The 25,936-nt window shown below is 42.0% G+C and overlaps 1 protein-coding gene across 5 annotated transcripts in view; it reads left to right on the top strand.

The window, feature by feature from the left end:
- STOX2 (storkhead box 2) overlaps positions 1-25,126 on the top strand; it is a 346,746-nt gene extending 321,620 nt beyond the window's left edge. For 3 of the 5 annotated variants that reach the window (XM_077279570.1, XM_077279573.1, XM_077279574.1), the window contains one exon: positions 17,480-25,126. In XM_077279570.1, coding sequence (XP_077135685.1) covers positions 17,480-17,678 — 199 coding nt within the window. In that variant the 3' untranslated portion in view covers positions 17,679-25,126. The remainder of the gene's footprint in view (positions 1-17,479) is intronic. The other 2 variants (XM_077279572.1, XM_077279571.1) reach the window with 1 other exon arrangement.
- The last annotated feature ends 810 nt before the right edge of the window (positions 25,127-25,936 follow it).

Genomic DNA, 25,936 nt, shown 5'->3' on the forward strand with positions numbered 1-25,936 from the left:
CATAATCCTGCCCCCCACCACATCACCACACATAATCCTGCCCCCCTACCCCATTACCACACATAATCCCACCCCCCACCCATTACCACACATAATCCCGCCCCCCACCACATCACCAAACACAATCCCGCCCCACCACATTACCACAGATAATCTCACCCCCACCACATTGCCACACATAATCTCACCCCCACCACATCACCACACATAATCCCGCCCCACCACATTACCACACATGATCCCGCCCCCTCACCACATTACCAAACATAATCCCGCCCCCCACCACATTACCACAGATAATCCCGCCCCCTCACCACATTACCAAACATAATCCCGCCCCCCACCACATCACCACACATAATCCCGCCCCCATCACATCACCACACATAATCCCGCCCCCACCAAATTACCACACATGATCCTGCCCCCTCACCACATTACCAAACATAATCCCGCCCCCCACCACATTACCACAGATAATCCCGCCCCCTCACCACATTACCAAACATAATCCCGCCCCCCACCACATTACCACAGATAATCCCGCCCCCTCACCACATTACCACACATAATCCCGCCCCCACCACATCACCACACATAATCCTGCCCCCCTACCCCATTACCACACATAATCCCGCACCCCCACCCCATTACCACACATAATCCCGCCCCCACCACATCACCACACATAATCCCGCACCCCCACCCCATTACCATACATAATCCCGCCCCCCACCAATTTTATGTTTCGTTATGAAATTTGTTTAGATGCTGGAATGAATAAAAAACGCACATCTTATTGAATCCAGTTTGTTTTTGATTTTACACTGTGAATAAAATGTATTATTAGTATTATTCAGATTTTTAATGATTATTATTGTTAACGTCATTTTCAGTTTACCCCCTGCGTAAGCACTATTGAATGTTGTCATTATTTACTTTAGGTTAATCACCAGCAGCGTTAATTAGATAGTAATGAGCATGCCGAGCGTTAGCTGGCTGGAAACAGCTAGTCTATATATAACACTCTCATATTCCACAGCGCTTTACAGACGTTATCACTGTCCCCATTGGGGCTCACAATCGCCATTCGCCATTCCCTATCAGTATGTTTTTGGAGCGTGGGAAGAAAGCAGAGAACTCCGAGGAAACCCACGCAAACACGGGGGACCCCAGCGCTGATGCCATCCATGTGCTGTACATGTTTTTCATGACCCATAGATTTGTATTGCCACTTTTCACTGCTGGATAAATGGACATGTGAACAGCCCATAAAGTATACACTGTGTGCAGAATTATTAGGCAAATTGTATTTTAGAGGATTATTATTATTATTATTGATCAACAACTATGTTCTCAATCAACCCAAAAGATATCAAAGCTTAATATTTTTGGAAGTTGGAGTGGGTTTTTTTTTTAAAATTTGGCTATCTTAGGCTAGGTTCACATTGCGTTAGTGGGTGATCGCTAACGGACAGCGTTGCACGGCGAAAATGTCGCAATTAACGCCGTGCAACGGGTCCGTTAGCGCACCCATTGACAGCAATGTTGTTTCTGCCTGAAGCGCATCGCTAGCGCGTGCTTGCAGCATCCGCGGCGCGCCCGAGGTCCGTTCCCCGCTCTCGCAGATCTGGTATTTGCGAGAGCGGGGACGTTAACGCGACCCCTACAAATACATTGCATTAGCGCAATCCGCTAGCGCTAAACGGATTGCCCTAACGCAATGTGAACCTAGCCTTAGGAGGATATCTGTTTGTGCAGGTAACTATTACAGTGCAGAATTATTAGGCCACTTAATAAAAACCAAATATATTCCCATCTCACTTGTTTATTTTCACCAGGTAAACCAATATAACTGCACAAAATTTAGAAATAAACATTTCTGACATGCACAAACAAAACCCCAAAAAATTAGTGACCAATATAGCCCCCTTTCTTTATGATGACACTCAGCAGCCTTCCATCCATAGATTCTGTCAGTTGCTTGATCTGTTTACGATGAACATTGCGTGCAGCAGCCACCACAGCCTCCCAGACACTGTTTCGAGAGGTGTACTGTTTTCCCTCCCTGTGGATCCCACATTTTAGGGACCACAGGTTCTCTATGGGGTTCAGATCTGGTGAACAAGGGGGCCATGTCTTTATTTTTTCTTCTTTGAGACCTTTACTGGCCAGCCACGCTGTGGAGTAGTTGGAGGCATGTGATGGAGAATTGTCCTGCATGAAAATCATGTTTTTCTTGAACAATACCGACTTCTTCCTGTACCACTGCTTGAAGAAGTTGTCTTCCAGAAACTGGCAGTAGGTCTGGGAGTTGAGCTTCACTCCATCCTCAACCCGAAAAGGTCCCACAAGTTCATCTTTGATGATAGCAGCCCATACCAGTACCCCACCTCCACCTTGCTGGCGTCTGAGTCGGAGTGGAGTTCTCTGCCCTTTACTGATCCAGCCTCTGGCCCATCAAGAGTCACTCTCATTTCATCAGTCCATAAAACCTTTGAAAAGTCAGTCTTAAGATATTTCTTGGCCCAGTCTTGACGTTTTATCTCATGTTTCTTATTCAAATGTGGTCGTTTTTCAGCCTTCCTTACCTTGGCCATGTCCCTGAGTATTGCACACCTTGTGCTTTTTGTTACTCCAGTAACGTTGCAGCTCTGAAATATGCTAAAACTGGTGGCAAATGGCATCTTGGCAGCTTCACGCTTGATTTTCCTCAATTCATGGGCAGTTATTTTGCGCCTTTTTTGCCCAACACGCTTCTTGCGGCCCTGTTGGCTATTTGCCATGAAACGCTTGATTGTTCGGTGATGATGCTTCACATGTTTGGCAATTTCAAGACTGCTGCATCCCTCAGCAAGACATATCACAATTTTGGACTTTTCAGAGCTCGTCAAATCTCTCTTCTGACCCATTTTGCCAAAGGAAAGGAAGTTGCCTAATAATTAAGCACACCTTATATAGGGTGTTGATGTCATTAGACAACACCCCTCCTCATTACAGAGATGCACATCACCTGATTTACTTAATTAGTGGTTGGCTCTCAAGCCTGAACAGCTTGGAGTAAAACAACAGGTATAAAAAGAATCATGTGATCAAAATACAACTTGCCTAATAATTCTGCACACAGTGTAATGCAAAATTATAATGTGAAAACATAGGTTGGACACGTATGTGCAACAAGGACGTCTAAATGAGGCCTACGTATGTGATCCTCTTTACTGAGAAGCTCTCATAGTTTTCTATGGGTTGTATCAGTCAGTGGAACTGATAAGTCTATGAACCCTATTGAGCATAGTTTCTGATTGTTACTGTTCATGCTGAGTTTCTCATAGACTTCTATGGGTTCCTCGAACTTCAGTGGAACTCGTAGAGATCTTTTTAGAAAATGTGAGCATATACTGCACAGACTTTCCCAGGAATTAAAGTCCTATCATCATATACAGTAATTTTTTTCTCTTATTTTATTAATGCTGCTCCCGTGACTGTTACTTTTTTCAGTTTGATTTTTAAATCTGCCATATGGTTCCAGAGATGTGGGCTTTTTTATTTAGTGCAAATTTGTATGGTCTTCACAAAAGTGGTATTGTTCACAAGATCATGATGCAGAGCAAGGTAAAGACACACCCCTGAGGATCCTGCAAGCCACACCCCCTTGTAAGGACCATAGCCATTAGGACAACGAAAAAAGGCCCAGATCTCTGAAACTGTATAGTGGATTTAAAATATACGGTAAATGGAATACGTTAGGGAACAGAAGAAATAAAGTAAGAAGAAAAACTGGACACTTTTTGCCTAGTAACTGGCAAGTTTATCCTACAAACTTTGCAGACATTTTTGAACAAAATTACAAAGCACTTGGTTGTTTTTTTTAAATGCCTTTATTAGGGACTTTTTAAGTAGTTTTAAAAAATCATTTTTAACATACTAAAGTGTTTACTTGTGTCCTGTGTCCCCACAAACCTACTTTAAAGTTGACATAATGTAAACTTTGTGCGTCTGTCACAAATATAACGTCTGCATTTCACTGGGCTGCTAGCAGCAGTTGTCATACGGCATGCTGACATTACTTCGTGCTCTGTATCTGTTGGCCATAAAGCAGACATATAATACATTGCCCATATGAGGGGAGTGCGCTAGTTATGAAAGATACTGCCGCGACCATCTCTGTGTTGTGCAGAGCAGACGTTGTGGGACATGGACCTTCTGGTTCAATCTGAACAATTCATTTTTTATTTTATTTTTTTATTTTAATTATCTTTAAATGGTAAAGATTACAATTGACATTTCATCGAAATTTCTAAAATTGAGGCTATATTATTATTTCTAGTATGTGTTGGACTTACATAGGCACGTTTTACTGTGCTTCACACTTGTGTGTTGTCTCTATGTTTATAGAAACTCGTTTTGTAGTGAGTACATTACTATAATCAGAAAATAAAGATGGTCATAGATCCAGGACCCCATTGCTAACCTCTAGTCGTAGGGATCAAGTAGGCCATTAGTCGGACTTGTTACTCATTTCTCCCCGCTGCACACTCAGAATTAATAATCTTTTTGAACAAGCCTAAAAGCATGCTAATGAGGAACTATGCAATTTTAAAGACAACCTGTCAACTGATTCATACTGACAAAACCACAGACAGCATGAATCGGACACTGTCTCCCTTATCTACTACTATGTCTGTTTGACTCTGCAATGCTGCTGCATAACAGAGCACATATATTTGGAAATAGCGGCCAATGACAATGGGACTAGGATGAATAGTCGATTGGTCCCAGTTGGCTTCTACCTCCTCACCCTCCCTAAATGTATTTGTCTGTCCCCATGGTTTAAGTTGCCTGAGGGTGCTGGGAGGAATAAAGTTAATTTCCTCTCGGCAGCGGGGCTCTCGGTGCAGGCGCCAGGCAGCCTCAGAACACTATTAACCTGCAGATTAACACCATATCTACAAGTTAATAGGATTTTTTCACATGGCAGGTTCTCTTTAACAGAAGCTATCAGAGCTAAGCTAAGTTCTGATCACTGCTGTATACCATTTAGATGTTGCTGCTTAGCTGTCTCAATATGTCATAAGGCTAAATTGTACTGTTCGGATCCCTTTAATGAATCACTCTTATCAGCATTGTTATCCTTGTATATTGCAATCATCATATTACATTGCACTGTGTACTTACAATTGCTCATTATGCTTTTCTACCCAGCGAATTCTTCTCTTTTCCATTAGGTCTATGACATCACGTCAATAAAAACTGACTAGCAGAATCCTTCTAAGTCCTATTTAGACTCATGAGTCACCGCAAAAGTCTATGGCTGAAGGGAGGAGGGAGCAGCTGGGTCTGGAGGTGGAGGGGGATGATATATGCAGGGACAAGAGACTTCCTGTTTCTACATAGAGCAAAGAAAAGAGAATAATTAGCTGCGTAGAAAGGAAAAATGATCAATTGTAAGTGCACAGTGCTGTATAATATGATTACAATATATTGAGAGGATAACAACTTTGATGGGAGGAGGAGTGCTTCTTTAATCCTATTCTAATTTGCAGACTGATAATTAAAATGCTGACAGTAAGCAGCAGGCCCCAAACCGAATTTGAAACACAATGGGCAAGATATAATACTTACACACTGTACCAATGTTATGCCAGTCTCTTCGATGGGCAGAATCTGTTAAAAGAAAACTGTCAGTAGATTCATGTTAACCCAACCGTGGGCAGAATGAGTCAGAACCTGGCTGCATTGTCGGAGCCTTGTGTTTTACTCTAAAATTCTGAAGCATTTGATAGAAAACATACTTTGAAGAGCCATCAGAGGACTATTCATCTCAAATAACCAGTCCAAGAGGCAGGTCTCCAACGTCTTCTCCCCCTTAGCTCTCATAGATTGACTAGTCTCTTCTTATGTGTATTCAGACATTCCAATCCCTAACAAAGTTTCACAGCACTGAGATGTGCCAAATTAATTAAAGGGAATCTGTCAGCAAGTTTTTTCTATGCAATCTGACAGCAGCATGATGTAGGGACAGAGACAGGGACCCAGCGATGTATTACCTACTTTACTGGGTGAAGCACTTATGACAGAGAGCAGCTAATCATTACTGAAGGTGTAGTTGGACTAGGAGGCACAAGGTCAGTCCTGTAGTGATAATCTCCTGCTGATAAAACACTATTTGCATTGAAACAGCAAAACCCAGCCCAGTAAGTGACACATCCCTATAATCAGGCTGTCTTACACTACATCACGGTGCTCTCAGATTCCCTGGTGACATCCCCCTCCACCGTGCCCTTTATTTAAGATTGGCATGTACAACACGGCATGTAGGTATTTTCTAAATCCCCATTGTACACTGCTCAAAAAAAATAAAGGGAACACTTAAACAACAGAATATAACTCCAAGTAAATCAAACTTCTGTGAAATCAAACTGTCCACTTAGGAAGCAACACTGTTTGACAATCAATTTTACATGCTGTTGTGCAAATGGAATAGACAACAGATGGAAATTATTGGCAATTATCCAGACACACTCAATAAAGGAGTGGTTCTGCCGGTGGGGACCACAGACCACATCTCAGTACCAATGTTTTCTGGCTGATGTTTTTGTCACTTTTGAATGTTGGTTGTGCTTTCACACTCGTGGTAACATGAGACGGACTCTACAACCCACACAAGTGGCCCAGGTAGTGCAGCTCATCCAGGATGGCACATCAATGCGAGCTGTGGCAAGAATGTTTGCTGTGTCTGTCAGCATAGTGTCCAGAGGCCAGTACACCAGGAGACGTGGAGGAGGGCAACAACCCAGCAGCAGGACCGCTACCTCAGCCTTTGTGTAAGGAGGAGCACTGCCAGAGCCCTTCAAAATGACCTCCAACAAGCCACAAATGTGCATGTGTCTGCACAAACTGTTAGAAACCGACTCCATGAGGATGGTCTGAGTGCCCGACGTCCACAGATTGGGGTTGTGTTCACAGCCCAACACCGTGCAGGACGCTTGGCATTTGCCACAGAACACCAGGACTGGCAAATTTGCCACTTGCGCCCTGTGCTCTCCACAGATTAAAGCAGGTTCACACTGAACAGATGTGACAGAGTTTGGAGAGGTCGTGGAGAGCGATCTGCTGCCTGCAACATCCTTCAGCATGACAGGTTTGGCAGTGGGTCAGTAATGGTGTGGGGTGGCATTTCTTTGGAGGGCCACACAGCCATCCATGTGCTCGCAAGAGGTAGCCTGACTGTCACAAGGTACCGAGATGAGATCCTCAGACCCCTTGTGAGACCATATGCTGGTGCGGTTGGCCCTGCGTTCCTCCTAATGCAGGACAATGCCACACCTCATGTGGCTGGGGTTTGTCAGCAGTTCCTACAAGATGAAGGCATTGAAGCTATGGACTGGCCCGCCCAGACCTGAATCCGATTGAACACATCTGGGACATCATGTCTTGCACCATCTACCAACTTCACGTTGCACCACAGACTGTCCAGGAGTTGGTAGATGCTTTAGTCCAGGTCTGGGAGGAGATCCCTCGAGACCATCCGCCGCCTCATCAGGAGCATGCCCAGGCGTTGTAGGGAGGACATACAGACACGTGGAGGCCACACACACTACTGAGCATCATTTCCTTGTCTTGAGGCATTTCCACTGAAGTTGGATCAGCCTGTAACTTCATTTTACACTTTGATTTTGAGCATCATTCCAACTCCAGACCTCCGTGGGATATTAGTTGTGATTTACGTTGATAATTTTTTGGTTTTATTGTTCTCAACACATTCCACTATGTAATGAATAAAGATTTACAACTGGAATATTTCATTCAGTCATATCTAGGATGTGGAATTTTAGTGTTCCCTTTATTTTTTGAGCAGTGTCTATTATTGTATACATACGTAGAAGCCCTATCCGTCTGACACAGCATGGTGAGGAGAATCCTACAGAGATCTGCCTTGAATTAATTGTCCGAGATTCATAGTCACTGGCTAGATTTTCAAAGTTCCTTTTCTGTACAAAGCTGCAGGGTTTCAGAGTAAAACAGACATGGCTCTAATAACGCGGGTGCTGTCTGATTTAGGGTGGCCATGACAGCCTGAATCTATTGCTGGGTTCCATTTAAATGGGTATAGGCTAAACGCAATGCCTAGACAGAGTTATAATGTATTATCCACCTCTTTCCTAAGTACCAAAAAGCTCTGCCCGATGTGTAAGTATGTGCCACAAAAGTAAAATATGGGCTTCAGGTTCAATACTAACATGGATACATTGCTAGTTCTGCCGCAAAATTCTGAAGTTGCACAGATTTTCATAATCTAATGGTAGTACATAGGACATAAGTTATCCAGACCCATGATTCTAAAATAAAAATCAGTTTACTGATTCATAATATAGTGACTTCATATTTCCCTATAATCCTGCTTAAAAACCATGATAATAAGGCCATGTGTCAAGTGACTGCCCTTTGTCAGCCTAGCCTCTTCCATGACGTTCTTTTTTACTGTGACCCTTTTTGTTATTACCAAAAATCTGGCCTGCAAGTGTTACATTGTATGTGTATATTTCTCCATAGAGCTGACCCGAGCTTGTCAGCCCCTCATAGTGAGCACTCTTCTTCAGTACTAGCTTTAGGAATGGGATGACAGTCACGAAAGGCCGACTCAAAGTCAGTTTTATAGCAACCAACTATCCCTTTAAGGCCACGCTCATACTCTCAGTATTTGGTCAGTATTTTACCTCAGTATTTGTCAGCCAAAATCATGAGTGGAACAATCAGAGGAAAAGTATACCGTAATAGAAACATGTCACCACTTCTGTATTTATCACACACTCCTCATTTTGTCTTACAAATACTGAGGTAAAATCCTGGCCAAATACTGAATGTGTGCACATGGCCTAATACTAGTGTTGGGCATGCCAGTGTTAATAAAGCGTTCACTGGAGTACAGTGCATCAAACTCATTAAAGGGCCACTGTCACCCCCTCCAGCCGTTATAAACTAAAAGAGCCACCTTGTGCAGCAGTAATGCTGCAGTCTAACAAGGTGGCTCTTTTAGTTTTTGATTCATTTATTACCTCAATAAAGCGTTTTAAAAATTGGCCACACATACCAGATATTGTACCGGGAGGCGGTCCGAAGCGTCCTGTATGAATCCCCCAACTGCCGTCACTCTTCTCTTCAGGGCCGATGGTCGCCGCCCCCTTCGCGTTGTTGCTTCTTAAATCCGGCGCCTGCGCTGTGCGTGCCTGCCTGGGGCCTGCGCAGTGTTCTTTGTCAGTCACATCTCAGATGCCGGGTGCCTGACTGCGCCCTGTTACTGAATCCCCGCCCCGCACTGTGTTATTGATTATGCACAGTGCGGGGCTGGGGTTCCTGGGAAGGCGGGGGAGCGTCAGAGATGGGAGAGCGTCCGAGATGGGGGAGCGCCTGAACAGCGCAGTGCGCATGCCCAGGAATGCCAGCCCCGCACTGTGCATAATGAATAACACAGTGCGGGGCGGGGATTCAGTAACAGGGCGGCCGCACTGCCCGCACAGGCACAGTCAGGCACCCGGCATCTGAGCTGTGACTGACAAAGAACACTGCGCAGGCCCCAGGCAGGCACGCACAGCGCAGGCGCCGGATTTAAGAAGCAACAACGCGAAGGGGGCGGCGACCATCGGCCCTGAAGAGAAGAGTGACGGCAGTTGGGGGATTCATACAGGACGCTTCGGACCGCCTCCTGGTACAATATCTGGTATGTGTGGCCAATTTTTAAAACGCTTTATTGAGGTAATAAATGAATCAAAAACTAAAAGAGCCACCTTGTTAGACTGCAGCATTACTGCTGCACAAGGTGGCTCTTTTAGTTTATAACGGCTGGAGGGGGGTGACAGTGGCCCTTTAAGAGACTAACTCCACTGAATGAGTTTGAGGCATTTTCTAGGCGGCGTGCGTCTCCGTGCAACTAACCAGAAATGCTACTCCAGCACTTCAGGTGTAAGAAATTACTTCAGAGTTTTGTCAGATTTTCATCAATTTTTTTCCACTGATGACAAAAAAAAAGTTTCCCCAGCTTCTCCTATCTATGAGGGCTCATTGAGAGATTAGTATTTTCTATGTATGAGAAAAACAAGTGGATTCTTCTGATCAGACTGTGGCCTGAGTGTCATCAGTTTTTCTCCTATGTGGAAAAAAAATGAAATAAAATGGCTCCACTTTCTCCTTTTCTAACTGTCCATGAAAACTGATAGATTTGCTTTGCTGATTTTGATCTACCCTTGGATCAAAATTGGACGTGTCTCTGATATTTTCTGCGGACCATCCGGACACATGCACAGCCTCATAGAATATAATAGGTGCGTTTAGAAAAACTTGACCATTCAAAAGATAAAACAATTAGGGTATGTGTCCACGTTCAGGATTACATCCGGATTACCCTGCAGATTGAGCGCTGCGTACAACCGCAGCGTTCAACCCGCAGCATCCAGATGTTACAGCGTAGTGGAAGGGATTTTATTAAATCCCGTCTCCACTATGCGTGCAAATGCGCACCCGGCGGCCCTGCGTTTACTGACATGCGGCGTGTTGTTTTAGAGCGCAGCATGTCTGTTTACCTTGTGGCGACGCTCCGTCGCTGCAAGGTAAATAACAGGGTCCTATGTATGGGGTGCGGCGATTCTGGATGTGTGCAATGAACACATCCTTAATCGCCACGTGTATAGAAGGGGGCGGAGCTGGTTTTCCTCTCCGTCCAAAGCGCCATCAATCCAGACAGTGGACACGCACCCTTAACCTGATCGGTAAACACTGTAAATGTAAAAAATTCAAGTACGCCAAAATTAAGGTTTGTGGGGTTTTTTGTCTCCACAATTCCACAAAAAATGCTGTAATAAGCGATCAAAAGGTCACATCTATCCCAAAATGGTACTAATAAAAACTTCATCTCGCCCCGCAACAAATAAGCAATCATACAACTCCATCAAACAAAAAATAAAAATGTTACGGGACTCGGAAAATGGTGACACAACCCCCAAAATTTTGTTAAACAAACAGGCAATCAATCCATGCAAGTGTTGCACCTGCCTAGCAGTGACAAGACATGCTGCCACAGCAACTCAAACATATTTTTTGAGCCCGCCGAAGTCACTCTGTTAGCACATGAGCATGCACGGATAATACCTTATCACTAATAAAGAACATTCTAGCTATGTGACTATGCTACTGCGCAGGCGCGATGTGACAGATGGAGAATAGTGGCTCTTATTGGCCCTCTATATACATGTGACTATGAGTCACAGGAAAACATTGGATTTAACTATTAATATAGATACTCCGAGCGCTACTGCGCAGGCGCAATACGCCGTATGGAAAATAGCGGTTCTTATTGGCCCTCTACCGAACACGTGATCATGAGTCACAAATGAGGATTAGGACATGCGCAGTAGCTGTCCAGAGACGCCGAAAACATGCTGCTTCCTCCCTCAAAGCTATGTCTCTCCAAGGGTATGTCTAATTCAGTAATTGTCCGATTTGATTTTAATAGTACACTGCTGGCACTTAATACACTCTATGATGTAATGTAATTGTCCGTAAATCTATGAAGTTCACTGATTGGCTGCACATAGGGGATGATGGGGAAATGTCCCTCTATATATACACTGTAAAAAGGTCTGTTTGTTGCTTGAGAAAGGCTCAGTTGAGAGCTGAAACGTTGCACGAGATGTGGGCTCAATAAAGACCTGCAGATTACCTTAAGAATATGGAGTGCTGCCTGCTTTTGTGATTTATATGGACTGAAAGCAACCAAGGGACGGGTTGTTTGGGCTCTGCACCCGAAGATAAGTAAAGGATTTGTGCTGTTCCAATTTTTTCTATTATGTGACTATGACTATACATATTAGTCGGTGCCATTGGCACACTTTTAGACATATTGGCTTAGTTTTGTCCATCACTGGGTGCTGCTCTACCACCAAATATCAGCATGACTTTAATTTGCCAAATGTTAGGTGTCCGGTCAGGAAAAAGTGTCCTAAATCCAGAAGTAGATATGAGAATGCAATTCTAGCTTTTAAAATCTTTTTGACTCCCCGAGAGATGAATAAACAAAATGCAATCAGTTGGAAATGTGATTTGACAGAATTTGTTATTACCCATGCTATAAAGTCTTTACACGTAGAGCAGATTTATTGTATCTGTCCTCTTGTGGCCTGTCTGGGAATGTCGTGACTGACAGATGTAACTTCTAAAATGGAAGTATCTATTTTTAGGAAAGGAGTGTGAAAGGGCATTGATGGGATCACAGCCGCTGAGCAGACAATGGTGCTTGCTCTCCCTCGGCTCCACATGCGTGCCTGCTCAATTTCCAAGTTTGTGTATCACCATGTAATAGCGTGCAAGCTTTTGATGTTATGTCCAATGCTCAACCATAAAAGCTCTTAGAATGGACTGTGCACATGGGTGAGCACTGAGGCCATATTGGATCAATGTCACAAATAGTAGAAAGTCATTTTGTCATTCACATTGAGTTAATACATGAGTTACAAGAGGTATGCCTGTAAAAATGACTTCTGTGGCCTGTCCTGCCAGAACCTCATGTGCTGTAACTTCTGCCATCAGACGCTGCATCATATATGGGTCTCTTCCCATTTATAGAAATCAAGTTTTTATGAAATTTGCTGCCAAATATACAACTTTATACTTTTAATTTTATATACGAGATACAGGTGCTTCTCAGAAAATTAGAATATCATCAAAAAGTTAGTTTCACTTTTTACATTGAAGAACTGAAATAAAATAATGTATTATATAGAGTCATTACAAACAGATTGATCTATTTCAAGTGATTTTCTGTTAATGTTGATGATTATGGCTTACAGCCAATGAAAACCCAAAGTCATTATCTCAGTAAATTAGAATAATTAACAAAAAACACCTGCAAAGGCTTCCTAAGCATTTACAAAGGTCCCTTAGTCTGTTTCAGTAGGCTCCACAATCATGGGGAAGACTGCTGACTTGACAGATGTCCAGAAGGCAGTCAATGACACACTCCACAAGGAGGGTAAGCCACCAAAGGTCATTGCTAAAGAAGCTGGCTGTTCACAGAGTGCTGTATCCAAGCATATTAATGGAAGGTTGAGTGGAAGGAAAAAGTGTGGTAGAAAAAGGTGCACAAGCAACCGGGATAACCGCAGCCTTGAAAGGATTGTTTAGAAATGTCACTTTCCTCATGTGCAGGGCACTGCAGTAGCTTAGGTATCCATGATTACAACCACTCATACAGTGACAGTTGTTGGCGGTTGTAACTATGGATACCTCAACTACTGCAATTCCCTGCACATGGGGTAAGTGAAATAGCGAATCAGAACTACAGGGTGGGCCAATTATATGTGTACACCTAAATAAAATGGGAATGGTTGGTGATATCAACTTCCTGTTTGTGGCACATTAGTATATGGGAGGGGAAAAACTATTCAAGATGGGCGGTGACCATGGTGGCCATTTTGATGTCAGCCATTTTGGATCCAACTTTATTTTTTTCAGTGGGAAGAGGGTCATGTGACACATCAAACTTATTGAGAATTTCACAAGAAAAACAATGGTGTGCTTGGTTTTAATGTAACTTTATTCTTTCATGAGTTATTTACATGTTTATGACCACTTAATAAAATGTGTTCAAAGTTCTCCCCACTGTGTTGGATTGTCAATGCAACCCTCTTCTCCCACTCTTGACACACTGATAGCAACACCGCAAAAGAAATGCTAGCGCAGGCTTCCAGTATCCGTTGTTTCAGATGCTGCATATCTTGTACCTTCACAGCATAGACAATTGCCTTCAGATGACCCCAAAGATAAAAGTCTAAGGGGGTCAGGTTGGGAGACCATTAGTGATGAGTGAATATACTCGTTACTCGAGATTTCCCGAGCACGCTCGGGTGCCCTCCGAGTATTTTTTAGTGCTCGGAGATTTAGGGTACGTTCACACAGGACTTTTTTGCTGCTTTTTTTTGCTGCTTTTTTTAATGCTAATTTAGGTGCGTTTTTTGGTGCGTTTTTGGTGCGTTTTTTGGGTACGTTCACACAGGACTTTTTTGCTGCAGATTTTTGCTGCTTTTTTTATGCCAATTTTCAGCTGCTAGGACACCTCACAATGGCTCTTCACACCTTACTACCAGGAACTCCCTCACAATAGATCACAATCAGGACACCTCACAATGGCTCTTCACACCTCACAATGGCTCACAATGGCTCTTCACAGCTCACTACCAGGAACTCCCTCACAATAGATCACAAACAGGACACCTCACAATGGCTCTTCAACACCTCACAATGGCTCACAATGGCTCTTCACACCTCACTAACCACACCCCTAAGCTCTTGGCTGTGAGATCCCTTCCTGCTGGCCATGATTTTCTGCACAAAAAACGCAGCAAATAATGCTACATGCGTTTTTTCAGCGTTTTTTGCAGCGTTTTTTTCATCACCCATTCAAGTCAATGGGTGAAAAAACGCTGCAAAAACGCAGCAAAAACGCTGAAAGAAGTGACATGCCCTATGTCCAAAAAAAGCAGCAAAGCAGAAAAAACTGATCAAACAAAAAACCAACGTGTGTGCATGAGATTTCTGAAATCTCATAGGCTTTACTGGTACTGTAAAAAGCAGCTGAAAATTAGCATTAAAAAAAGCAGCAAAAAAGTCCTGTGTGAACGTACCCTTAGTTTTCCTCACCTCAGCTGAATGATTTACATCTGTTAGCCAGCTTGATTACATGTTGGGATTCCCTAGCAATCAGGCAACCCCCACATGTACTTATGCTGGCTAGCAGCTGTGAATCATGCAGCTGCGTCAACAAAAACTAAATCTCCGGGCACTTACAAATACTCGGAGACCCCCCGAGCGTGCTCGGGAAATCTCAAGTAACGAGTATATTCGCTCATCACTAGAGACCATTTTATTTAGGCCCACCCTGTATACTACATTTCTAATTGGAGGTATTTGATAATATTATTATTATTACCCCTATTATATATTGGGATAGAATCTTGGAGATGTAATACCCCTTTAATTCAGCTACTTTTAATAATACAACTTTTAATGATAGGTCCTCTTTAACAACATTTAAGAAAAGGTGAGGGTGGATACATCTATAGTGTTATATGGTGTATATGGTTTTGTTGGGTGTGAGTTCCTGCTTACGCCCGGTGGTGGTGGGGGATTGTTGGCAGTCTTATGACCACCGTGCTGAGCAGCACAGGACAATCAGAGTGACTGCTTACTTGGTGCCTGACTTCAGTTTGTTCTCCCGGGAGAGCTGCAACACAACAAACAGCACATAGGACTTATTTTTTGTCTATTATCAGGAACATTACTATATATCAGGAACATTACTATATATATTTATGCACAGGCTCCATAGAACAGGGTAAACGTGCCATACTGGGGTACATGGACGGGAATGGATTGTCTGGGAGATTCCTGCCAAATTGTGATGTATATTCCTTCTGATCAGACTGATAAATAATTCAGTAAGGGCTAGTGTTGGAAAAGACAGCATTATCCTTGCAGTGGGGATATCTTCCATACCTGAGTTTCTGGAATGAAATATTAAATTTCATGTTTTACTTCAATGAATTATGATCATCTGAATTGGTCTTGTCCAACAAAAAGTGAATTTACTGTAACAGGTGTCCTTATACTATACATATGTCCAAAACGGTAGCCGTTCTGTCTGTAGCACCCAAGATTTTATTTTCCTAGTACACCCAGTCGAAGCTGAATCCTAAACCAGTGCTTTCTGCAACAAAGTGATGTTTTCGCTCTCATACCTCAGAACCTACATGTTTTTGCACAGTATTTTAACTTTATGCTGTCCTTTGACATGTCAGAATCTAGCTCTGGAGGTTGTACATGACCCGTGACCGCACCAAGAAAATGCCTCAACTCTTCATATAAAACGGTTAGATCTCAAAGTCTCAGCCATATTAAGCCTGAACCATTTACCAGCTATGGACTAGATGGGTAACAATTGTTAGAATAGCGAGGTCCAACTACCTGGACCCCACAAATGACTAGATCTCTGTCGTTACCAAGTTGCATTACAGCAGTAGGGAGGAGTTTAATGGAGCGGAGGTTGAGCATACAGAGGTAGCACACTTTAACTTAAAGCACCACTCCAGACTTTATATGAGGGATCACATATGTGTAATACGTGCAGTTATATACTCCGCTGTCATCTTCATCCGTTTTTAGCCCTGTTCTGGTCACTTCAGCACCACGTAACAGCTTTTGTAAGCCACTGGATCGTTGTGTGTTCTGGAAGTCACTTTTCTGAATATAAATCTATGGTATAGGACTCAGTAGCCTTGTTCTGAAGTCGACATAGACTGTCATTGAGATGATTTTAAAAAGTGACCTCCGCTTCACACAGCAACCACTGTGTCATCGGCTACCGGTGAGAATGTGACTACATAAATTTCACTCTCATACTGGATCCCTAACACAGGTTCTAACAAAAAATATGCTGGAGTGGTGCTTAAAAACGTAAATACCTATACTCACCTCTGGTGCTGACACCATTCCTGGGGTGTCTGCACTCGCGTTCCCAGGGTTCACGTGAGGTTGTTACTTTATTTGAGCTCTGCGCCCAATCTGCTGGCGTCACTGTCCTCCCCTTCTGACATATAAGTAATCCAGAGGAATTCAGAGCTGCCGCTGGTATATCTGATGGCGGGGATAGTGACGCCTGATTGGGCACAGGGCTCATGTGACACAAACATGAGCCCTGGGAACGTGAGTGCCGACACCACTGGAGCGGCGCTGGCGCCGGAGGTGAGTATATGTGTCTTTATTTTAACGGGGGCAGACATGGGGAATGAAAAGGGTTTGTCCTAGTAGTGGACAGCTCCTTTAATGTGTTATATACCTGTTACACCTTAATTTGATGTGATCAATTGAGTGTAGTGTGGTACATGGCAAGTTAACGTGGGCTAAATCTGTATGTTCTTCAGGTCACAATCTATGACCTAAGGAAACGGCTAAGTACATGGAGTTCAAAGTCTTTATGGAGATCATCTTCTAGCATGTCTTAAAGGGGTTTTCTTTGAGGGAAAGTTTGGTATAAAAAAAAAAAATGTTAGCAAAATTCATCAATTTCCTGCTGTTCCTGTTCCCATGCTGTTCGGCACCCAGTGCTGCAACTATGACATCCGGTCATGGGAATGTGGCTCCTACGCCCAATCACTGCCTCGACCACTGTAGCTAGTGATTGGCTGCGGCAGTCACATGTCCCTGGGATAGGATGTAAATGCTGTAGACCAGCAGGGGACCGGGCAGCTGTGGCCCGGGAGCAGTGGCAGAGCGGAGCGGCGAGTATTGCCTCTTTTATCTGACATGAACCCATTGTATACATTGTTACGCTCCGCACAATCCGTTATTACTTGTCTACAGGACGTTAAAGATTATCACGCAATGTGTCAGTGATTTATTCCATGTTTTACAGTTGTTGTTCTTCTCTCCCCAGTACACGTGAAAGCCTGGCTTCCAATACTTCAAGTATTGTTGAAAGTAATAGACGGCAGAACCCAGCTCTCAGTCCTGCCCACGCTGGTGCTGGTCCAGCTTTTAACTTCCGAACATCTGCTGCAGAAACCACAACAACGGATGCTGATAAACTACAGAAACCCGCTAACTGTTTGCAAGCTTCTGTAACTAGTGTTTGATAGCCGCTCAGCCTCAAATCTTGTTCTGTCTCATCCTCTACAGCAAAGTTTACTACACTGGGACCGATGTTTACATCTCTTTACAAGCAAGCCTCACATCCACAGTTTTTGTGTCTTTCTAAAACTGTGCTGCTAATTAGCCCAGGGGGCAACAACAAGAACAGAATTCCAACTTTTTTTGTTTTTGTTTTGTTATAATTGTTATTATTTTGGTTTTGTTGTCTTTCTTACCATCATTCCTTTCCATAACGTAGAGCTCAGTAGAAAGTGAAAAATGCTAGAAGTCAATATGCACATTATTCTTCATGTAAATGTAACAGAGCACATTCGAGAGTCTAAACACTGTAATAATTTTATTTTTTATTATTTTTGGACGCTGTGCGGCATTACAGCTGAATACTTCCTTTAAAGCAGCGGTGCTCGGTAGAAAACACACCTTTGTAAATTTGCAGAACAGTTTTTGTTCAGTTCTGTATTATAAAAAGAGAGAAAAAAATATTTATTTTTACCAACACACAAATAATACAAACCTAATTTTAAACGTATATACAGTAAATATATATATATATATATTCCTACTTAGTGCCCATTATGTTCAGCCAATGTAAAGAACCAAAATATTACACCATATCACATTGCAATAAGAATTGCTACATCTGTGCTTTTTTTTTTTTTTTTTTTAATCTTCTGGCTATCTCCATCCACACCATTGTGCGATCACATATAAATATAAAACGTATTGGATGTGTTGTTCAGGGACCTGCATGCATTATACAGAATGACGGTTGTGTTACTCCTCTCTATAATATTACACTAGTTAAAATACAGTATTATCAGACCTCGAGCAAAAACCTACTCATCATAACAGTATAAATAAAAAGGGAACTTCTCAGCAAAGTATGACGAGGTATTACATGGAAGGCGAGCATAATTGTTCCAGTCATGTCGGGGGATGGGACATCGGCGCTTGGTGCTACAGCTAACGCTTTATATGAGGATATTGACATTGAATTCCATGATCATTTATACCCATAGTACGTAAATAAACGGATAGTCAGATTATCAAACCTTGGTTTTAGAAGCAATATAAGCTACCAGTGATTGTGATATCACACCTAGTGCTATAGAAGAAGCCCTAAATGGGTCATTCTGGATGTATCGATGGATGACTTTGCAGAGAGACATCCAAAAACACCAGCCTATTCACAAGATCAGCAAAAGTGCCCCTATTTTCTAGTACTGAATACCCCTTAATCTCGTACCGAAATAAAAACTAGCTGTGAAAGTCAATCCAAACAATTCATAGCTTCTCAAACTCATCCTCCAGGCCCATCACACCTCCTGGCGTGCCCTGCAATGCTCCCTGCCCATCAGAAGGTTACTAGGATCTGTCATCAGGACTCACTGTCTGTCTTGGTAATGAATTTCTTACTACGACCTCTTATTTTAACCATGGTGCCCACTACATTGCTGCTCCATGGACTAGGAAGCCATTGGTGTTTGGCCACATTTTTCCCATTGTTAGGCTTTGATAGATTTCTAATCACAAAGTATGTGCTAGAACAATACATTCTCCATATTTCACTTATGTATACCTAGCACTGCTGCTTTAAAATCCCATAAGAAAGGTTCCACTGTGCCAGAAATCTCAGTAGTACCAATAAAATGGCAGCAGAATGGAGCCATTGTCATTTTGGGCAGGGATTGTGCCAAACATGACCTTAAAAGGGTTGTCTGGTCTTAAGCTTCAATTCTGCAGTCATTCTCTGTGACTGGAGACTTGTGAATCCTCACATTGTGCGCACACTGTGCTGTGAAGTTGCACCGAGCGTGTGACCGCAAGTATTTGATTTGCATACATGCGCTATATTGAGCGAGGCAGAAGTCTAGTTGGAATGTGCCCAATAGTGTGCAAATCACATACTTGCAGTCACGCTCCCGGTGCCCACACTTGAGAATCCTCACAGCACGCACTGGGTGCATTGTGAGGATTCACAAGTCTGCAGTCACAAAGAGTGAAAGCCGGCTTGTAGATTATGGTCAGACAACCCTTCTAAATGAAAAAAATGGCTTTGTAAACTTGTGCCATCAGATCACCTTAGTTTTATTTGACTGGTACATATCCAACTACAATACTACCCCTAATGTCGGGGTCACACTTGCAACTGCAGTGCGAGAAACCCGCCTCAATACCCGGCACTGCCGCCAGCGGTTCGTACCGGAGCGTTCAGCTGCATAGAAATACATGCAGCCGCACACTCCGGTCCTGAGTGCTGGCGGCAGTGCCGGGTATTGAGGCGAGAGACTCGTGCGAGTTTCTTGCATTGCAAGTTGCAAGTGTGACCCCGGCCTAAGAGCAAAAAAAAGTGACTGTCAATCTGGCGTTGAGACAAGTTGTCATTTCCCTACCTGCATGCAGTATTAGGATCAGGTTAAAAGTTACAATATGGCACCCACTGCACAGCATTGTGGTCCAGAGTTTTGGATACTTATAAAATCCAGAGCAGAAATGTAGTTGTGGTGCAGACTTCAAATTCACGGGCCTGTCCATTTATACTATGAATTTTCACAGCAGATTTTTTCCTTTGCAATACATAGTGTGAAATCCATGATAAATCCACTGATAAAATCCACACCTGAGACAAGAAAATTTAGCTGCAAAATTCACAATAGGAAGTTTTAATTTGCTCTTAGTATAGAATTTTGTTGCAAAAATTGTAAATGGGCATGTACAAGCCAGTAAGCTATAGTGATCCGAATGTGGAACACCAATTTAGTGGCTTTAAAGCAGGGTCCCAGGGAACAAAAATGGCCCTTGAGGTCCCAAGTCTAAAAATTCTGAACCCAAATTTCTTTTGTCCCTTTTTCTACCATTTTAGTCACCAAACGGAGCCCTGCAGTAAAGTGGTTATTCAGCTTTGGTTGTGTCCACCCACATAAACAGAAGTAGTCTACATTGCCATACAATGGATACATTAATAGGAAATTAACTATTTACAAACTCTTTCAAAGGGCTTTCGTCATCCACATTCTTAATTAGTGCACAGACTTACTCTAGCTACAATAAATAAAATATATCCTTACGTGCTACTCGTACTAAAATAAGCCTTACTTGCCATCTGGACCTCAGTGCTGCCTCTCCGCTGTTGACACCAGTCTTGGTTGACCCGATGCAGCGGTGACGTTATGTTTACAGCACATGACCGCTGCAGCCAATTACTGCACTCAGCTGTCATGCCATGGCAGGTGGCACTAGATTAGCTGCAGCAATCACATGCTGCAGTCATGAGGTCACCATTGCAGCTTGTCAACAAAGACGGGGGTAGCAGCAGAGAGGCAGCACTGAGGTTCAGGTGGTAAGGCTAATTTTATTGGTTTTAGACATAAGAAACCTGTGTAAAAAAATAATTAAATGTAAAAGTCCCTTTTAACTTCTGCTCTCCTATATTCCTCTTACATGGACGAAAGAACCTGATAACATGTATCCTAGGACAAGCTTTTATTTTATCTACCACTATGCAGATGTAAGTGGCCAACAGTAAACATCCCCTTTAATAGGAACTTACATCATCAGGAAACCTTTATATTTTGTTCTCCGCAATATCAAGTCAGTTTACATGAATCAATTTTTTTTATATTTAACTTGAAATCTTCATGAGCCCGAGAAGTAGTTGATTAAAATCATTTTTTTTTTTTTTTTTTTTTTTGGGGGGGGGGGTATTTTTTATCATTTCTTCTTTAAGTGTATTTGTAAGAAACAAAGGCGAGCATAGCCTGGTAACATGATTTCTTTCAAGCGGAAGGATATAATTTTTTATTATGTGGATTTGATTGTAATGCCTAAATTAGGCTTCTCAAACATAACATGATTTGTGACGGTGATGATTAGAACAAAGCATTACGTATGTTTGGGCTTGTAACATTTGGGCTTTTCTTATCACATACAATGTAGCTTATCCTTTAAGACATTTGTGATGAGGACAAAAGAAAAGATTTGTGTTTTGTTTCACATTACATTTTTACAAGTGGAGAAAAATGTGCAAAGTCAGGGTGAATGTGAATTTATCATTTTCTGAATAGGATTATACAATGTTTCGATATTGGAAATTCAATGCTGAAATCTTTACAGGTGGAATCGTGTGGAAATTAACTTTTATTAGTAGAGTACTAAAACCTAGCCGCCCACCTACAGTCATGCCAGCTGGATACACCCTTCAGGTTTTTGGTGCCCATGCCCATACATCTTACCCAACAATAATAAAAGATGTTATTGTAGAACTCAACACATTGACATCATGGATACAATTCAGGCCATGAACATTGATGGTCGGCTATGTTCTAGAACTCCACAAACTCCATGAAGATACCATCAAGTGTTCCCACTTTTCTTCTAAATACTTGTGGTGCTGTGTATCTAGAACAAAGAGGACTGATTCTATAGATCATTACCAAGAAGAAACAAAGCTACTGGACATTTCATCCATGTCTCAAGGTGAAGAGATGAAGGATTGTGTCTCGGAGTACAGTAAAATCTTAGCTCTTAGAAGGGCTTGTGTTTTTGCTGCACTGATATACGCCTTCGTCTACAAAAGAGCATATATAGTCCGTATTACTACCTTCATGGTTATGACTCTTTTTTTTTACTTTTAAAGTGTATCTGTCACCTACTCACAATGGAGAAAGCCATTTTGTGTCGCCTGTCTCTTTGATGTCAGCAGTCATTCTGAACTGGCAATGTGAATATTGAGTCGGCACGCTAAATATTAGCTTTTTCTTTTTTTTTTTTTATTCTTTAGATTACAGATACACTTTAAGCTGACCAACCACACAGCAGAAGGAATGACATTATATTCACTGTTCACTTCTATCTTGTATAATCCATTTTTTGTGTTTATTTGAAATATCTGAAAAAGAGAAGTTTGCTTTTAACACTTATGGTCCATTAGGTCGGGCTCCTGAAGTGTTAGGAGTTTCCCCTTGGTAAAACTTCAAAGTACAGAACTTGGAGAAGGGCATCTGAGGACACGGCTGTTTGTTTTTACTACCTGATCTGTGTATGCAGCCCTTAGGACGAGCGGCGGACATAGATTTCTATACAAGCTGGTTGTCATGAGAGCTACATGTCCTGATGTGGCTATATCCTCCAACCTGACCATGTCCTCAGAAACCGTTCCGAAGTCTGACTTATGGACAGAGTACTGATGTGCTATTATAGGAAGCCTTTACCAATCTACATGCCCAGTGTAATAGACCTTAAGTGTTAGAAGTGATCTTCCCCTTTATATGGGTGCTAGGTTGCCACTTTTGGTAGACTGAATACTATGATTTTGTTTTAACAAGTCCATCATTATAATTTTTGGCAGACAAGATTTTTGAATGGCTTTTTTCAAATGTCTCGAAATCAGCATTTTAATTGTACCCAGTACTAGAAGTCGAGACAACATGGCAATAATGAAACGGCTATTTTATAATAACCTGTTACATCCTTTGACTTACCCAAGTGAAATCCAAAATAACATTATGCAGTATTAGGATCTAGAGATCAAACCTTTTCTACGACGGCCTGTGTATAGATAATAGCAACCAGGTTACAATGTTACAAAAATCCAAGTACTGTCTACTGGTATTAGATTTTATTTTGGAGTTTGAGGCGTTCCGATTCCGTGAATGCCCTACGTGCAGCCTCAAAAGATCAAAACTAAATCTAATGGCTTTTTGCACACTTGATTCTTCTTATTGTTGCTACAGTACATGTTGTGTTTGTTTGCTAATGTGTTTTTTCTTTGTTTTTTTTTTTATTTTTTTTTCCTGTTTTTACATACAACTACCTCCACAACTTTTAAAACGGCAGCAATGTTAAAGTATACTGTACAAAAAAAAAACATTCAAATCATATGGAAAACTCCATGATACATCAACATTTTTGTAGAATGAATCGTCATTTTTCATGACCATGGTTTCTTTCCACTAAGACTACATTTTGGGTTTTTATAAGAAATGTATATTGTAAATTAAGGGCAAAAAATCCTGTTGTTTTTTTTTCTTTTCTTTTTTGTTTCATCATGGTTGGAACGTTCACCGACACTTTCCGTTACAGCTGAAGTTTTCTTCCTGTTGTCACTCGGCCATTGCAAGTTTTTCAGGGGCCGATGACCTCCGTCATACATTTGCCAGCCTGACTTTCCTATGATGAACAAAGCCAGATCTTTCAATACTACCGATGAGTTGACTCCACTATGACATTGTTGTTTATAGATGAGATTTAAACTGAAAGAAGTCATACTTTCTTCAAGTCAGTGACTGAATGTGACTATTGCATTAGGGGAATAAAGTCAATACATACAAGGAGGACTTTACTGTATGTTTTAAAAAAAAATTGCAGCCAAGACTGCCTTGTATAAATGTGTTTGCACTGAAAAAAAAATAATAAAAAAAATCTAATTCTCGGTCTCTGGTTGCTGTAAAGGTCATCCTGATAATGGATGTTCTGTTTATATTGTATAGAATTTCATATAAAAGAGAATACAGTTCATGAGATGTCTTCCCTGACGTTACTGATTTCTAACAGCACATTTGTATCATGGTTTTTATTGTGTCGGTGTATCATATTGTAAAGGATGTTTTACCTGTCATGCTTAGCATAATAACTTAAAAGGAAAAAAAAGTTCACAGGGATTTTTTTTGTAAACTTATATTCAAAAGTCCCTTTCTATGTCAATATTGTGTCCATGTTGGTTCTGTAGTGTTGTGTGAAATATCCAATTTTTTTTTTCCTTTTTTTGGATTGTGTTACTTTCTAAAATATTAAATAACATTTTGGTTATATGGTTTAAGCCAACAGACTTTTTGTGCTGCAGAGAGTCAGGCCAGAGTGACCTCTTACGTAAGGTGCCTTTTTTTGTAACGTTAGAATAATTGACATCTTGTATTTTTAGCCATTATTGATGCAGTGCCGATATATTCGGCAGCTCTGTATGGAGTGCGCTTCCTGTATGTAACGGGACTCTGAAGATGTACACATGGCCAAGGAAAACCAGACGCTGTACTCACAATAGGCAACAAGCCCAAAACAGCGCAGGGTGCACATGCGACTCTGGGGTTTGGCTGATAATAGTTGCATTTAAAGGCTCCTTAAAGACAACCAATCATGTAAAATAACCTGCAGATATGGCATTAATGTGATGGTTAATAGCATTCTGACACAGTGCGGTGCTTGCACTGAGAGCCCCACTGCCGGGAGGAAATGAACTTTATTTCCACCGGCTGCGTTCCGCTTCCATTCATAGGGCTGGTGCCAGCACAGTTTGTCATTGCTGTGAGTATAGAGAGTGGTATATAGACATCGGTGGCTGTAACTACGCCCCAGCACTGACTAACAGCAATCTCAGATTTAAGGCCGGCTGTCAGTCAGTGCTGGGGGCGCAGTTACAGCTACCACTCTCTATAGACTGAGCGGTGACTGAACCCGTGCCGGCGCTACTCCTCTGCCTGGGAGCCAAACACTGGCGGTGGGAATAAAGTTCAGTTACTCCTGGCAGTGGGACTCTCAGTTCTACGGCCGCACAGTGTCAGAATGCTATTAACCTCCATATCTGTAGGTTAATAGTGTTATTTTACATGCCACGTTCCCTTTAAGGGCTCACAGTCCTCTGTGTTAAAACCATCGCTCCGATGTTGATCCAGAAAGGTAGAACGAGTGTCAAACGAGTATAGTGCAACTTTTATCACATAGCATCCATATGACATCCGTATAACGTGTATACAATGCGGTTTTTTTCTCTGCAACTATTATTCTACAGTTATTTACAGTGTTCTATGCTGCAGAATGGTAAGGTATCTGTAAAAATTGGATGCCGTACAGATGGCCCATGTGCCATCCATTTTGTTTCTCGTACCCATTGACTTGCATTGGTGAAGCAGATCATCTTAAGCTTTTACTACTATGGTATCACTAACCAGAAGATAATAATGCCCAAACCTCATTTATGGTTATATTCTGTTACAAAATTACAAATATTGCTAATTTTTTCCCTTAAAGCCAGTAAAATGAGTTAATTCTTTTACTAATTCCAGATTTTTATCAGTGAAAGGCAGCGGGAAACATCAATGCAATATAACGTCTATCCAAATGATTTCCCCAGTCTCACCTCACCATTGAAATCTGCCTGGCCATATAAGAAGTACAGCTTTAAAGGACTGGACATTACTAGGTAGATTCCTGCAGGTGGCAGTAGTGAGAGAGTCTACTTCTGAAAATG

The sequence above is a fragment of the Ranitomeya variabilis genome, chromosome 1, assembly GCF_051348905.1.
Source record: "Ranitomeya variabilis isolate aRanVar5 chromosome 1, aRanVar5.hap1, whole genome shotgun sequence".
Lineage (NCBI taxonomy): Eukaryota > Metazoa > Chordata > Amphibia > Anura > Dendrobatidae > Ranitomeya > Ranitomeya variabilis.